The 17,148-nt window shown below is 38.0% G+C and overlaps 2 protein-coding genes, 1 long non-coding RNA gene and 1 pseudogene across 3 annotated transcripts; 2 read left to right on the top strand and 2 right to left on the bottom strand.

Moving 5' to 3' along the window:
• Nucleotides 1-1,143: 1,143 nt before the first annotated feature.
• On the bottom strand, nt 1,144-4,222 carry LOC133728421 (uncharacterized). Its single transcript, XR_009855844.1, has 3 exons — nt 3,534-4,222; nt 2,713-3,452; nt 1,144-1,684 (listed from the first exon to the last, which is right to left on the bottom strand). It is a non-coding gene; the product is annotated as an uncharacterized LOC133728421 (long non-coding RNA).
• A 1,006-nt stretch (nt 4,223-5,228) lies between these two features.
• Nucleotides 5,229-8,160, top strand: LOC133731017 (putative F-box/FBD/LRR-repeat protein At1g78760; annotated as a pseudogene).
• Nucleotides 7,404-9,038, top strand: LOC133728418 (uncharacterized). The gene is made up of 2 exons (XM_062155837.1): nt 7,404-7,531; nt 8,286-9,038. Exon 2 carries the CDS (start codon nt 8,367-8,369, stop codon nt 8,865-8,867), a length of 501 nt encoding a protein of 166 aa, XP_062011821.1. The 5' UTR covers nt 7,404-7,531; nt 8,286-8,366; the 3' UTR covers nt 8,868-9,038.
• A 5,381-nt stretch (nt 9,039-14,419) lies between these two features.
• On the bottom strand, nt 14,420-15,458 carry LOC133728512 (uncharacterized). The gene is made up of 4 exons (XM_062155921.1): nt 15,349-15,458; nt 15,197-15,271; nt 15,058-15,111; nt 14,420-14,758 (listed from the first exon to the last, which is right to left on the bottom strand). Exons 1-4 carry the CDS (start codon nt 15,391-15,393, stop codon nt 14,477-14,479), a joined length of 456 nt encoding a protein of 151 aa, XP_062011905.1. The 5' UTR covers nt 15,394-15,458; the 3' UTR covers nt 14,420-14,476.
• Nucleotides 15,459-17,148: the final 1,690 nt, after the last annotated feature.

Genomic DNA, 17,148 nt, shown 5'->3' with positions numbered 1-17,148 from the left:
GCTTCAACAAGCAATATGTACCATCTTAGCATCCACTAATCGATACTGGTACAACACTCAGTATCTCACCCACGAATCACCTCACTGCTCATTTGGTGGTAAGTCAACATCTAGTGGTCAAAATTCTGTGATTATAGCACTTCACACTAACCACGTCATAATCCATAATCTGTCCTCACAACAGTATCTGGCCTCATAAATTAGTTATACAACCCTAGCACTCCTAGAGTTGAAAACAACGTTATTACCTAAGCTCATACATCAACACAATGTCTCTTCACAGTCAATCCTATCACGAGGTCATATCAATCTTTCCATAAGTCAACCATACACAAAATCCATCATAGTAACAACGAATTATGCATTACTACTCAACAATAGTCAGTGAAGCAGCACTCCACAATAATTTCCAATACCATCCGCAGACCTCAAACCACACCCCGACATTTAGCAAATATATAGTAGCTATCCTAAACACCAAACAACTGAGCATGAATGAATGCTCCATTATAACACAATTCCATCACTAAGCAACCAATAACTGCTAAGTATTCTTCAACTCAAAACATCTGCATATCCAACTAATGGAAAGTATCACAACTACTAGTCAAATACTCGTAACGACTTTAGATACAAGCATTGGTCAAACACCATGACCCCAACAACCAACGACTACAATGTACATAAGGATACTGTTTTTCGTGGAAACCATCCTCAATAACTCCACCAGAGTTTAATCCAAAGGTTCCCATTCCTCAAAGGTTATAACTCAAAGAAGCTACACAAACTCCACCACTTCACTTACAAAGTCAACCTATGCCATGATCACTTAACATACTACCCTTATTAAAGGTAACATAAGTATCTCCCAAATTACATCACTACACTCGTACACCAATATAGTCTTGAGAATTCTGTCTCATAATCTCTCACACTCCTATCATCTTGAGTTGGTGAGATCAATTCTCTTTTCAACTATTCCTAGGGTCTCAATCTCTTTCACCATTTCAACCCAAGAATAACATCCATCACATCAACTACAGGTAGACTAGGCAACTCAACCTCTAATGCCTCCACCTCATCCTCAACTGTCTCCATAGAAAGATCCTGTCCCTACATCAGACTCGACCTCTACCTCACCGACTCATCAGAGTTAAATCCAGAGGTTCCTATTCCTCGAAGATCACAACTCGCGGAAACTAAACTTATTCTAATACGAACTTAGTAGACAACTCTACCGTCCTACGGACTTACACGTTGTCTAGACCCCATACTAAGACATACCCAATGATTATACCAGTACCGAAGAGTATATGATGGGGATCCGCTGCAGACGGGCCATCACTCGGGAGGTACTGATTATCACCAAATATGTACCTTACGCTCTGATACCAAACTGTCACGCCCCGAATTTTGAATAATCAATTCAAATCCGAAACATGAATAATAACAAATTACAACTAACATCCTGAATTTTTTTCTCACAAACAACCACACTTCACAACTCTCAAATTTACAATAACCCAAATCCTCAAGTTATTTATTACAGCACACTCCCACCAAATCAAATTGTAATGCTCAAATGAGCTTAACTCGCCTCACTATTACAATTGCTGTAAAACTATAACCATTGCTCTAACCGCACGATCACCGTCCTGGTTCTCCTGTCCTGTAGGATTACCCGCTACACAATTTGAATAGTGTACCGGGAGTTGCAACAACACAAAACCCGGTAAGCTTTTTACAGCCAGTATGAGTAAACAAGAAAGAACTGTTGATTTATTAAATTACAATTCAAGTAAAATTCAACAGTATTACGTCTGCAAAGAGACATCAAACCACTCATGGAAAACCACAAGGAATACATTTTCACAATCCTCAAATCACAATACACCACACTGGTCCTGTAAACACCCAACCCACATAACACCACTCTGGTCCAACCCAATAACACGTTAGAGCTCTAACTGCCTCGTTACCTCTGACACCTTGGCCTAGGGTCAAGCAACGGCAAAAATACTTCGGTTAACACTATAACCGTCGCGCTTTGGACATCCCCATCCTCAGCACCATATACTTCGGTTAATAATAAACCGTCGCACTTTGGACATCCCCGTCCTCGGTACACAACTTCGGTTAATAATAAACCGTCGCACTTTGGACATCCCCGTCCTCAGTACACAACTTCGGTTAATAATAAACCGTCGCACTTTGGACATCCCCGTCCTCAGTACACAAACACTCCGGTTATCCATAACCGTCAAACTTCGGACACCTCGTCCTCAGAATCCTACATTCTCCAACTCTATACATACTCCAATGTAAATCATGAATATTAACAAGAACTCATCAATCATGATCATCACATATAAATATGATAAGTCAAATTTCAAACCATAATAAATAAATCATCACAATTCCACACTCTTCAATGTCACACCATTCCACATATAATCACGTAAATATATATATATATATACGTAATCACCCACTCAGGAATGACCACTAATACCAACTATAGTTCACACAAGAAAATCATGAAATTCATTTTGTATAATTAAATCATTTTACTTACCTATGGACCGTAGTTGATCAAGTCCATATGATTTAAAACAAATATTTATTCCATAAATATTTTCACACAATTACTACAGAAAATAAAGTAATTAAAGGTACTCGGTTCGTAATATGAACCACGTGAGGTTTACTCACCTCTAAATTCCCGCTGCGTCTTCTTAACAGCTCAAAATACAATTTCACGAATCGTCCGCCAAATCAAACCGTCGATCACCTAATCAAACATGACCTTAACTTAGCCAATAACTCAAAAACATAATCAAACGACAATCCAACGGTCGGATTGAAATTACATGATGATCCAACGGTCGGATCCTCACGGATCGCCTTCCTAATCACTGTTTTGCATTTATACGAAGATCCAACGGTCGGATCTTCGCCCATGACCACACAAAGCCACTGGGACAGTCATAAGATCATCATATCAAAACTACAAGTCCATCTGACGGTCCTAACTTCACAGATCACAAATCTAACGATCGAAATCGATCTAAACTTAAAAATTCATAACTTAATCATACGATATCCAAAAATTGCGTATAATATATCGAAATGATCGTATTGAAATATAGAATCTGAAAATGTACAGAAACCATATTTTTGATCCCCGGAGGTGGCCGGAAAGGGCCGCCGGAGTTAGTGGCAGAGCCGCCGCCGACCACCGCCAATGGTGTCGGGGCCGGGCTGCTCTTCTTCCTCTCATCATGCTTAACAACTTTCATAACTACCATGTAAGCTGAAAATGACCGGAAGTGGTCGAAATTACCTAACACAGTCGGGGTGGCCGGATTTTTTTCCAGAAACCGGTGAGAAACTGCAGAAACCGGCGAGCTCCAATTCGACGTACAAACTTCAATTTCAGGCTTCGATTCCTTCTGGAGAGTTGTTAAGAACATCAAGGCGAATTCACTGGTTCAAGAATCAATCAAAACGATGCACTACAGCTCGAGATATACCTATCAAAAGCTTCGGTGGTGGTGGAAAATTTCCAGAATCCGGCGAGCTCCGACGAACGTGAATCCGATCACTCCAGGTGCGATCCTTCTAGAATGATGATCAGAAGGTTGAGGCGAGTTCAGGGAGCTAAGGATCGTGAGTTTTGGTGGCCGGAGCTAGGAGAAAACCGGCGTTGACCGATTTTTGTTTCAAAGTTTGCGGCTCCGACTGCCGGATTTGAGGCCGTTCCGGTGGAAGTGATCACGTCTAGCAGGTAGGCGGCGTCGAGGCGAAGGCAAGGGAGGTGGTCTGGTGTCGATTGGTGGCCGGAGGAGGGAGAACTCGGCCGGAGAGCTTTGCTCTGTTTTTTCTGGGCTCGGACGCGCGCAAGAGAGAGAGAGTTCGGTTTCCAGAAATGGAACTGAAATTATTTTTGGTAATTTCCAAAAATGGCAGCTTTATACTAAACTGGAAACTTTTTCAAAAAAATCATAACTAATTCATACGAACTCTGATTTTTGCATACCACATATGCACGAGATCGTATCGACGAGCTCTACAACTTTCATGAAGGAAGTTTTCCCCAATTATGAACGTATAAAAAGTCAACTCCTTTGACCTCCCCTAAAACGTTCAGTTTTCGAATAAAAATTGTTCGAACCAATTTCACCACTCCTCCAAGCTTCATACTTTCTCCCATGACCACGAAATCATTTCTAAAATGTCCTCGGAAAAATAATTTAGATTTTTCGGGGTATTACACTTCTTGAGGAATGTTAATTGAAAATTCATCTTGTACGTATCAGCCTTGGCATTGAAGAATCTTCACCATCTTAATGGAGTCATTTCTGGCAAATCATATTCTATAAAACATTGAAGAAAACATTGTGCCTATCTGGAAGATGAATTTGCAATCGTTCCACTAATGGACATATTCAATTAATCACAAATTTAAATACTCTCCTAAAAAATTATAACAAAAATGAACATACTTTTGCTATCAAAAAACAAAACAAAATATAAATAAAACACACAATGAATACATGTGAGCCATTCACGTAGCAAACATCCTAACAAGACATTAATTAAATCCGAGTATCAATGACTAGTCGATTTGACTTTATTCAAACAAAAAAATTGATTAAATCCTTATAATAAGTGTCTAGCACCATTTGATCTAGTGGCATAGTCTCCCCTTCATAAGTGGGTGGTTGTGAGTTCGTCCACGAAAAACTAATTGTAGCATTTGAGTTATTTATCTGGAAAAAAAAATTCCTTAGAATAAGTGATCAATTTTGATTTAATTGAATGAGTTGGTCAGTCATTGATCTCAAAGAAGAGGAACCAAACTGGTCAATTGAAGGTGCTTTAATTGAGGAGGTGAAGGCCATGTTTCACCTCTTCCCCTTAGTAATGTGTACATATTGCCATAGGAATGTAATCAGGCAGCGCACTCTTTAGCTAGGCATGCGCTTTTTTTTTCCTGCTTTACCCAAACATGAAGAGGTGCACCACAATGACTATCTGATGTACTCATTAGTGATGATACTAATTGCTTAATATATGCAATGTTTCCTTTCTCAAGAAACAAAATTGAATGAGTTGGTAAAGAGTGCGGTTTAAATGCATGAGCCCATTAGGTATAAGATACTGGCATGGGCCACTAAAGCCCAACATAGCGCTCACGTATAAATGCTGTAAATCTGTAAGACTGCATGTGGAGGTTTTCGCCTTCAGTATTCAGAGTTGCAGTCACAAAGATTGTGAAAATGTCTTTGGAGCTCTCATTCGCAGAGGACTATGCTTTCGTTTTTCAGCAGCAAATTCGATCTTTCAGGTACTTCTCTTCTTTGTCATATTTTGGTTCCCAAAGAAACTGAGAAAATAAAAAGGAATAGAATTAAGATTCACATCCGAACCCTGGCCTATTTTTTACGGGGTATATATATATATATATTCACTTATTGTTGTATCATCAATAAAATTTGAGAATGAAATCCAAGTCCATCAATGAAATTTGATAAATGAAATCCAAGGATTTCATTCGAAGCAGAAATTTTCTATTATATTGATTTTGACGTTTTCATGCATTGACAAATAGTTCATGTGTAATTGTTACTTATTTTGTTTCATTTTCAATTCATAAAAAAATTTGAGAATGGTGTAAAGAGATTTCCTGTAGTTTCATTGTTTCATCTGCTTCAGTTTCTGTTATCAGAAAAAAAAAAATTATATATATATATATATATAGAAACTTGCTCAGGTGCGGATATCCGCACTAAAGCAAAAAGGTGCGGATTTATCATTTTTTCCCACTTTCCGATCATATTTTCACATCTTAACCGTTCAATTTTTAGTTCCTAATGTATAGATCATCTCTATAAAATTTCAGCCAAATTGATGATCGTTAAGGCATCCAAAACTGCAATTTACATGAAACGAACCGAATCTGTCGAACCGGAACCGTTCGTGTTTATAATGGTAAATTGCAGTTTTGGATGCCTTAACGATCATCAAATTGGCTGAAAATTTTCAGAAGTGATCTATACATTAGGACCTAAAAACGGAACGGCTAAGATGTGAAAATATGATCGGAAAGTGGGGAAAAACTGAAAATCCGCACCGAAGCAAAAAGTGCGGACGTCCGCACCCAAGAAGGGCTGTATATATATATATATATATATATATATATATATATATATATATATATATATATATATATATATATATTAAAATCTCTGTGAAATTAGCTTACAAAAATTAATTACACAACTCCAATGTCATAGCAAAGGTTGGAACTTAACAACTTGTCTGGAAACCCCATCAGGGAAAAACTGGTTTTGGAATCCAAGATTCGAGCAAGACAGGAGGATAGGATCAGTGAATTACCGAATGCTGTTCTTTGTCACATACTTTCCTTTGTTCCAACAACAAAACATGTTGTGAGAACCAGTGTTTTATCTACAAGGTGGAAGAACATTTGGGCTTATGTTCCGAATTTGTACTTGGATGATGACGAGTTCTCCTCGGTCATCTGCTGATTTTATAGCGTTTGTTGATCGTGTACTTCTTGTTTGTGACTCATCCGCCATTCAAAGATTCCATCTTCATTTCAATAATTGCCATGCTGAGCATTTTTCTCAAATTGATGGTTGGATTAGTACTGCCGTCAGGTACAATGTGGTGGAACTAGATCTTTCTATCGATTTAGAAGAAGACGATATGTTTGAGTTGCCTATAAGCCTTTTGACTTGCAAGACACTGAAGGTTTTGAGCCTGAGGTCGATGTTTATCATCAATATGCCTACATCAGTGTGTTACTGTTTTCCAAGCCTGGAGTTCCTCCATATGCATTTTACAGTTACTTACCGTGATAAAATCTCCATGGATTTGTTTCATTTCCCTGTTCTTGAATATTTATCCATAGATGGAGATCTTGGACACAACTTATTGGACTTCAACATCTCTGCGCCTGAGTTGAAGACATTAAGGATAGATTTGTACAGTTCAGATTATATGCATGATCGATCTGTACAATTTTTTTATTGATGCCCCGAAGCTGGAAAAACTTGATCTCCAAGAGGGTTCTCTATCGAATTTTAATTTTAACAACACAAAATCATTAGTCGAAGCCAATCTCTATATATATCCCAATGAAGGTTATGTAGAAGAGGACTCTGTTAAACGTGCAACTGAGTTTCTGGCACAAATTTCGACGGTGAAATATCTGTCTCTTTCATGGAGCATTTATCAGGTAAGTTTTCTTAATTAGCTGGTTCCTTACGTTTATATATCATGTTTGGTGGAGAGGATTATTAGGACAGAAAAGTTAAATACATAGGGAAGTGTGTATATATGTCCTCGATGGACTTGTCTCATTTCCCTGTGCTTGAAAATCTAGCTATAGATGGATCTCTAGAAGTCAATGGCTTTGATTTCACCATCTCTGAGCCTCATGATTTGAAGAAATTAAGCATTTAAGCATAGATTTGGACAATGCAGATGATCTTCATAATTGGTATAATTTTTCTATGGATGCTCTAAAACTTGAAAAGTTGATCTCTAGGAGGGAAAGATCTAGAATTTTGATTTGTAGAATACAAAATCGCTAGTTGAAGCTGATATTGTCTTTTTTCTTGATTTAGTGTTCAACCAAGAGACCCTCAGTTAACGGTGCAACTAAGTTTCTGAAAGGATTTTTAACCTTTTTCTCAAAAAAAAAAAAAAAGGGGAAATTTAACCATTTAATTATCTGTCTCTTTCATGTGATATTTCTTGAGGTACGTTTAACCTAATCTTTATGTTATATAATCATGTTTGGTGGGGAGGATGAAAGAAGCGGGTGGTGTGTGGTTTGGAAGAGGGAAAGGAAATACATGTATTCTGTGTAGAGGAAGAACGGAGTTTTGGTAAAACATGCATGCAGGTTCATTCTTTTCATTCCCTTCAAAGCTGGATAGATTGAAAGAAAGAAAATAGAAAATTAATGTTAGATTTTGGTATGGAACTGAAATGATAAGGATATAATGTTCGCAGTGCATTAGTATTCTGGTCCCGTGCATTGTCAATTTTTTGGTTTCGTTTTATATCATGTATATCCTCATTGTTCTTGCTGTATTAGCAATCATAGTACGTGTTTATGACTGAAATCCCTTTTTTCCATTTTGGCAATTGATCGAGCATTCAAAATAGTATATTATATATGCGTCAGTAAATGTTTGATTATTTCCTTCATGAATTTGTGTCTGATTATTACTTTATCTTTGATGAAGGCTTGCTCTGTGCCTCCTTTTGATAGTTTGAGCAAATTGAGGCTGGTTCATTCTAGGAGCTCTTACTGGTGGAGAACTTTAATGAGGTTGCTAGAGAGATCACCTAACCTAGAGTGTCTTGCAATAGACGACTGCTCTTATCAAACTCGAAGACAGCTGGAAGAGGAGGTGATTGAACATGCTGACAAAGGAGCAGAGGTGATTGAACAAGCTGAGAATGGGCCGGAGGTGATTGAACGAGCTGAGAATGGACTGGAGGTGATTGATCTTAGAGAGCAAATAGCAGCACTAGTACGTACTCTGAACTGGGTTCCACCAGATTCTATTCCCAAATGTTTGCCGTCACACCTGAAGACCATCTCCATTAACGGATTCTATGGAAAGGGAACGATTGGATATCTGGATGAGATGGAGTTGATCAAGTATTTATTAAAGAATGGTAGAGTTTTGGAGAAGATGACTATTTATACTCCTGGTCTACATAGGGGTACAAAAGAGGAGTTCTTCGATGAACTTTCAATGTTTGAATGGGGTTCAAAGACTGTTCAAGTTGAAATGATCGAGGAGATATCTTATCAGTGAATGCTATGGGATATAAGGTACAAAAGCGACTTCGCAAAGTTTAGTCATCTACGAGTTCGCTTTTGATTCTTGTCATTTTGTAGAGACCACAATTTCCAGAGATAACTTGAAACAAAACTTGGATTTGTTACCATTATCTTGTTTACAGAGTTTCCTTTCTTAAAACATCATCCCGTCTGGAATATTTGTGTTAGCAACCGTTGATGAAGACTTGTCAAACTGAATTTCTTCCGATCTGCAATATCTGTTAGGAAATACACAGTTGCAGACAAATAACTTTGGGAATGAAATCCACACTCCTAATTTGTAATTCACTCTTCTCTTTTCTTTTTTGGTCAAAATTCTCATAAAAATACAAAATTTAAGTTGGTAAAAACAAAATTAAAGTTAACAAAGGAGATTGTGAATTGTAAAATGGAGAGTATGGATTTCACTCCCCTAATTTTGTTGTAAAAAAATTCCGTTAACAAAGAAACAGCCAAAAGACCAAATCTTTGCTACCCAGCAGTTCACTGTGTTCACGTTGTTACATTGTTTCTTCCGGCAAAACCTTAAACCCAAATTTCATTTTTCATTATAATTGTTTCATCAATCTCTTAAGTTTAATACACATGATATTGACAAAGTTCCGAGTGCAATTACGATTTCAGAGACTTCTAATAAAATATGTTCATGCATTTGTGTTTATTGAGTGCAATCACTACTTGCTTCTCTAAAATACCACTTACTTCTTTTCATCAATGACAAAATTTCTTGGTTTTGTTGTAGTACTCGGAACATCGACGAAAATACAAGATAGAAGACCTTTCTACTTGCCAACACCATAATCAGTCCCCTAGAATAATCTCAGGCGCTCTGTAATGCCTTGTGGAAACAAGGACATATGATTCTGATTATTAAACACAGTACAACCAAAATCAATCAGCTTAATGGCACTAGACTTGGGCAAGCACCCGTATTGCGTTTCATCTAAAGAAAACCTTTTTTTGACTTTGTCAAGGGGAACCCAAATGCTTCCTAAGCCCAAAATAAACCCCTTCAACTGTGCATTGCAGCACAGTGCCTGGCCACTTTGACAGCTTCAGGGTTCGAACCTAGGTTGGGGAGCACACCCAACTAGGCAAGAACCACTAGGCCACTTGCAGTTGTTATTTGAAGAAAACCTTTATACCATTTTCAAGAAGTTTTTATTACATGAGTCGGTACCCAAATATGAAACATACATGAATTGTAAATTGCAAAGGCCAAAATACCTTAAAACTAGGAAGCTTTACATATTCAGAAGACACAAGAAGAATATTTTATGGCTTCAGGTCAGTGTGGATTAAGAGTAAAATCTGTAAATGATGCATATCTGCCGAATATGACAAAGCAGAAAAAACAGTGTTTATGATTTTTCCCGTGAGGTAACAAATTTGTTTGGTGTACTTAGATATTTATTTTTTGAAATAGGGCCAATACAGCTGCCCTTAAACCTTTTTTTTGACAAATAATCATATAGATTTCATTAATACGGTAAGGCCAGAATGACCATTACATATCCTTCCGCTACCATGTATATATAGACAAGAAGTTGTGATGCAGCTGCCCTTAAACCTTGATCATTAATGAAACCGCATAATACATGGGGGGGACATTATGCCTAAACCCCAAAAAATAATAAGCATGAAGAGAACAGCCCGAGATAATAACAGGAGTCTCAGCTAAATATATGTATTCTAACAAGCACCAATTAGCGAAGAGTGCACTATTGGCTGCTTTATTCGCTTTACATTTGTGGCGACACACCAAAAAGATATTGCTCACGCGGAGCCATGATTTGCTATTACTTTCAGCTTTCCCACTATGTTGCCACCGGAAAAACAATCCGGTAGCACTTAGTTTCATCATGCTACTGGGAGGTTGCGACCATTTGACAAAGCAAGGAACTCGCCACCTAGCCAGAGCAGACAAGGCACACAAGGTGCGCAGTCCGGGACAAAGCCCACGTCGCCCAACCACAATAGGGTAGGGACTTATTACCGGCATAAAGCCACGTTTAAATAAAAGTAAACAACAATAACTAAATAAAACCAAATAATATGGGTCAAGGGCCCAAGCCTAGGCCCAATCACTTACAAGCCTAAGTCCAAGCAGATTGCTACAAGGAGCCCAACACCACCTCTCCGCCTGAGTTCCTGCCGCAACCACACCACCGTTGTCACACCTGCCACCGTCCACCGTCAACTGCCCGTCCACCAACAGGTCACGCTTAGATCCAGGCCGGCCATAAGAGACCTCCGATCTGTCACCTTCAAATCTCTTCCACCAAAGCAGCTTACTCCGATCTGCACACAGATCTAAAGGCGCACAGAGAAGAAATCCAAGATCCTGTGCCCATCCAAGGACGCGCAGCCCCTCCCACCAACCTCTATCCGTCCAGCCCGACTCATCGCAGATCCCCACCATCTCAGACGAGAGAATATTGGCGCTGTTAACCTCACGGCCACCTCGACTCCGACTTGATTGATTCCCGGATAACCGATCGATGTCCATCAAGGAACCATGGCACCCACGTTGAATAGACCCCGCCCGGCCGCACCCGCCGCACGGCGACAAGGCCAGAGGCCTGCTCCGACTCGGAGGGCCGCCGGACGAGGAAGGAAGAACGACTGAAGGTTTGATTTGGGTGCGCGCGTGAGGCGCGTTCTATGAAACGTTAGGATTTTCAACGTTAAATAAGGATGTGTATTAAGTGCTCTTAGATATTTATTAGGTACATTTAGAAATGGACTCTTGACCATTTATCCAATTTGGGCCTAACAAATATACGAGCCCATTAGGCTTTGATTTAAGGGAAAATGTCCATTTACCCAAATTTGAGCTACACTAACCCCACTTACTCAAACATTTTTTTTTTTTTAAAAAGGAGTTGATGTTATTAGATATCAAAGCCATAAAACAAGTCAGAGTCTAACATGCACTTACATAAGAATCCGGTGAATCCAGAGAACCTATCTAAGCCAATACTAAACTCATTAAAGTCTAAAGGGACGCTCGCTGGATAGCAAGCCTAAGCAAGCAAGAACAACCTCGCTATTCTAAGGAAAAATCATTCATCTAGTATAATCTGCCAGCACGCAATTGTGGTACAAATACAACTAGAAACATCTTAGAAAAAGCTCATAGAGATTACTCCAGCTTTAGAAGGCTTGTAACCAGATGTCTAATAGTAAAGACCTAGAAAAACGCTAGCTCCTTCCCCTTAGGGTTGGAGCCAACACCCTCCTCAACCTCTTCGGAAGCCAAAAACCTCGGCAACAGGTTGGTCATGCTCTTCTTAACCAAAGCAATTGCAACAAACTCAACCAGCCCAAGCTTGAGCTCGAACCCAGGCTCAAAAAACCAAGCCCAAATCTGAGCAGATGGAGAAGAGCCCATCAGCCCAAGTTTAGGCCCAGGGACAAAAGCCCAAGTCCATACCCGAGCAGACACACCAGCAACCCTCGCCTCCAGTTGCCAGTCTTCCGCTACCGCCATCCGTCCTTCCGGCGGCCGGCCTTTCCACCACCCCATTAATCCGGCTAGAGAGTGACGCGTCGACCTTGATGCTTCCTTGGTCACCGGAGGTGCACGCCTTGCATGTTGACTCGAAGGTTCCCCCTCTCTGCAGACCAAGCAGCTGGCCCACGGAACGAAAACGGTGCCGGCGATGATGAGAACACCCGATCCGACCTCCTATTCCCTTGCACAGCGAACCTGCAGATGACTCGACCCAGGAAGGGATCGATCTGCTAGGATCCGAAATCAATTCCAAATACGGAAGCTACTTCCCGCCCAGGAAGACGCGGTCCTCCAAACGAGATCCCGACAGTGAACGTAGCTAGGCACGGCGGAAAACCAACCGGGATGGTGGCGCCGCTGCTTTACCCAAACATCTTATAAGATTTCCCACTTACCCAACAAATTACATATTTTTTGCCCTAATACCCAATTAAGTATTTTTTTTGTATTGCTTTTGTATATTTTTGAGACAATTTTGCCCTCCCTCTCTTTGTCACTCTCCAAGTCATCGAAGACTTCACCGGAATCCAGTCACCGGTCGTCGGACTCCGGTCAAAAATCGTCGGACTTCGATCATCGATCTCCAGAAACCTCGCCGGATGTCCCTAAAGAGGTCGTCGGAGATCTCATAGGTCACCGGAGAATATTATTGCCCCCAAATAAAACCCAATAAAAAGTTTATTGCCCCTCAATAAAATGTTTATCCCTCAATAAAAAATTTATGAAGAGTGAACTTTAAATGTATGAGCCCATTAGGTATAAGATACTGGGCCGCTAAGCCCAATATAGCGCACACGTATAATAACTGTAAATCTATCAAAGTGCATAGAGGTTTTCGCCTTCAGTATTCATAGTTGCAGTTACAAAGATTGTGAAAATGTCTTTGGAGAGTGATTGTGCCTTCGATTTTCAGCAACAAATTCGATCTTTCAGGTACTTCTCTTCTTTGTCATATTTTCGTTACCAAAAAACCAGAGAAAATAAAAAAGGAATATAATTAAGATTCAGATCTTAACCCTATTTTTCACTGCGTATATGTGTGTGTGTGTGTATAACACTTATTGTCGTATCCATCAATGAAATTTGAGAAATGAAATCCAAGAATTTCATTGCGAAAGAGAAATTTTCTCTTATATTGATTTTGAGGTTTTCATGCATTGACAAATAGTTCATGTGTAATTGTTACTTTTTTGTTTCATTTTTCATAGAAAGTTTTGAGAATGGTGTAAAGTGAGTAACTTCATTGTTCCATCTGCTTCAGTTTCTGTTATCACAAAAACATATATGAAAATTTCTGTGAAATTAGCTTACAAAAATTAATTAAACTACACCAATTAATGTCATAGCACACTACTACACAGAACACTTTTAATGACGTTTGAAAAACGTCATAAAATGGTTTTCATGACGTTTTTCAAACGTCATGCAGAACGTCGTCTCTACTGGTGCCGTCTTATGTGGCATGAATCGATGACAGTTAGAAAACGTCATAGAAAAGTATGTCCATGACGGTTAGAAAACGTCATAAAAAGTATTTCCATGACGGTTAGAAAACGTCATAGAAAGTATTTCCATGACGGGTAGAAAACGTCATAGAAAGTATTTCAATGACAGTTAGAAAACGTCATAGAAAGTTTTGCATGACTGTTAGAAAACGTCATAGAAAGTATTTCAATGACAGTTAGAAAATGTCATAGAAAGTTTTGCATGACAGTTTGAAAACATCATAAAACATATTTCCATGACGGTTTGAAAATGTCATAGAAAGTATTTCCATGACGTTTTTTAGTTGCCATTGAAAAATGTTTTAATGACGTTTTGTGAATGTCATGCTCATATGTTCAATGACATTTACAAAGTGTCATAAGATAAATAAAATTTTGAAAAAAAAAATTTATTCAAATTATTTAATATTTAATTAAAAACAAATATTATATAAATCCAACATTGAATATATCACACATTGTTATCGAATTCAAAGTACAAAATACTTATATATATAGCTGCTTATACTATTTCAATTCAAAGTACAAAAAAAAAAAAAAGAACTAGTTGCAGATACAATTTCAATTGTCACAGACAATGTACTTAATCGGCCAAGCAACAGTACTTCCAAGTGCATCTTCCATAGTCACAAATTCCGGCTGACTTCGATAAAATTCAGCATCAGACATGACAACTTCCTCAATAGCAATTCTATAACAGTCAGGTCCAAGTTTGTAGCCATGCACTTTTGATTCAGGGTTAATATCAGAAATGTATCCTCTAGCCACTACTTCACTTGTGCCCTCCCAGTTTAGCAACTTGCACTTATCGTTAATAGAAAGTTGGGTGCTATCTTGTTCTGACTACAAAATCCAAAATGAGATGTACACAATCCAAAGTTAGCAACAGTTTCAAAACATGTTCCAAAATGCAAAAATATTACACAATCCCATAAACATGTTTTGGGGCTGGATACTATGAGGAGAAAGTTCACACAATCTCATAATAGACCAAAGCACATAACACAAAACCTCACAAAGCAAAGTGACCTTAGAACATCTAAAGCAGCACATCATATTTCACCAAAGTAGCAAAACACAAAACCTCACCAAAGAAAAACACAAATTCCAGTAAATATTTAACTGCCCAAATGTAAATGTACCTTAGAATTTCCAGTACCAAGGTTCATACTTCCTTCACCATGTCCATGCCCATTCTAATTTATATATAAACAATCAGAATAGTATATAAAAGTGTAAACCATATTCTAAGTAACAAAGTGGAATGCACCAAATTCTTACTTGTGGAGTACCAACAGAATCAGCATGCATATTTTCACCATCACCACCACCACCACCACCATTCCCATTTTGGCTCTTTCAAAAAATCATAAACAATTTTAATTCTCATAATTAGTATTCTAAACCACATTATGCATTAGCATATAACTTACCATCTTTAAAATTATATCCTCCAGAATCTTTGTGCGCTCACTCATTGCATCAATTTTATTCTCCAATGTTTGTTTCCATGAGCTACTTTCTAGTTGAGCATCTACCTTTGAAGGTGTAACCCCTGATCCCAAACCTCTAACACGGCCATGCCAGGACGCTCCTTACCAAGAACCTGACTTAGTGTATCATATTTTATCGGAATACGCCCTTCACTAGGTGGTTGCGCATCAAGTTTAGCTTGTATTTCAATCTAAACAAATTATGAAATTAATTAAGAAAATATTAATAATACCATATGAATTTGCAACTTTAGAAAAATTTGTTCATGGAGAATACTTACAATTTTGGCAGCCACATGCTCATTTTTTGACTTCTTCTGCTCGTGTCCTTTAATCCATAATTCTGCCCTACTCAATGATTTTCCAGGATTTTCCTTTTTCTGTAATTAATGAAAACAAATAGAAATATATGTTCATAAACTCATGCTCCAATTTATGGTTATTAGTATTTCAAAGATCTATTATCTATATATAGAATAGGGAAAAAGAAATGCCTCTGAAATTGTCTAATTTGACTTACATATTCATCTTCCAACCTTGCATAACCTTTTCGGCTCATTGTGTGTGTTAAAGTCTGATTTGCTCTTATTTTTTTCATTTTCTCACTTTTTTCCTGCAAATCATCACACCATTACTTCATACCCATAAATATTTGGTTCATTTTTATTTGTTCCCTACATGTTTTCAAGAAAAATAACTTACTTGCCATGACTCTGAACTTTAGAAATAAGTCGAAGGAGCATCAGAACCTAATCACAAGGGTTAAAGACCGAACTTTTCGCTCTTTGACAAGGGTTAAAAACAGAAGTTGACACTGGAAATTAGTATGTGCTGTGCTATTATTACTTCCTTGATGAATAGTTTGCTGCGAATTTGTGAGAAAATGTAAGAATTCAAATTTGTTATCTATCTTGCTTATTGGACGCTGATCACATTGGTTTTTCTATGTTGTTTGCAGGTTCTCATGGCAAAAAAAAGCCAAGCAAATGAAAGCAAGTGTAAAGCCCACAAAATGAAAAAATAAAATGATGCACTTTCTGATTGTTGTTTTATTTTACGAGTGTGCTTATAATGTTCAATACTTTACATTTTAGTATTTGTATGGTTTTGCAATGAATCAATGAATATGTTCAAGTATATTTTTCATGAATGAATTTTAATTAGCTATTTGATTTAATGTATGTAGATATTTAATTGCTTAGTTATTATTATTTATTTGTTTAATTTTGTGAAAATGAGCTAAATAATAATAATAATAATAATAAAATAGCATTCGCGATTGCGATTCCACCGTTGATTAGTATAAAATTATATAGTTTTATCTATTTATTAAAATATTTAATAGAAAATTATAAATATATTTGTGACGGCAAACTAAATGTAGCAACAAATTTGGCGGCAAGGTTTGAGGGTTATTTTGAAAATATACACATTATGATGCCATCGCAAAAATGTCTACATGAACTACCCCGATGAAGACTTTGCGACGGAAGCATGCGTAGTAAATTGCCGTCGCAAAACAATAATTGGAGCGACGACAACATTTTTCTGTCGCATATACTTTTTGCAACGGAAATCTATTGTCGCAAATGGATCTTGTGACGCCACTTATTGCGACGCTAACATTTCTGTTGCAAAACGCTCAAACGTCATGAAAACATTTTTAGATCTACTTTCTCTCTCTAGAGAGGCAAGAGAGAAAACCCAATTGATACAGACAATTCAATTCCTAATCTGAAA

Source organism: Rosa rugosa, chromosome 2 (genome assembly GCF_958449725.1).
Source record: "Rosa rugosa chromosome 2, drRosRugo1.1, whole genome shotgun sequence".
Taxonomy (NCBI): domain Eukaryota; kingdom Viridiplantae; phylum Streptophyta; class Magnoliopsida; order Rosales; family Rosaceae; genus Rosa; species Rosa rugosa.
The sequence above is the reverse complement of the archived record's forward strand: the minus strand, read 5'-3'. Positions and strand labels throughout refer to the sequence as shown.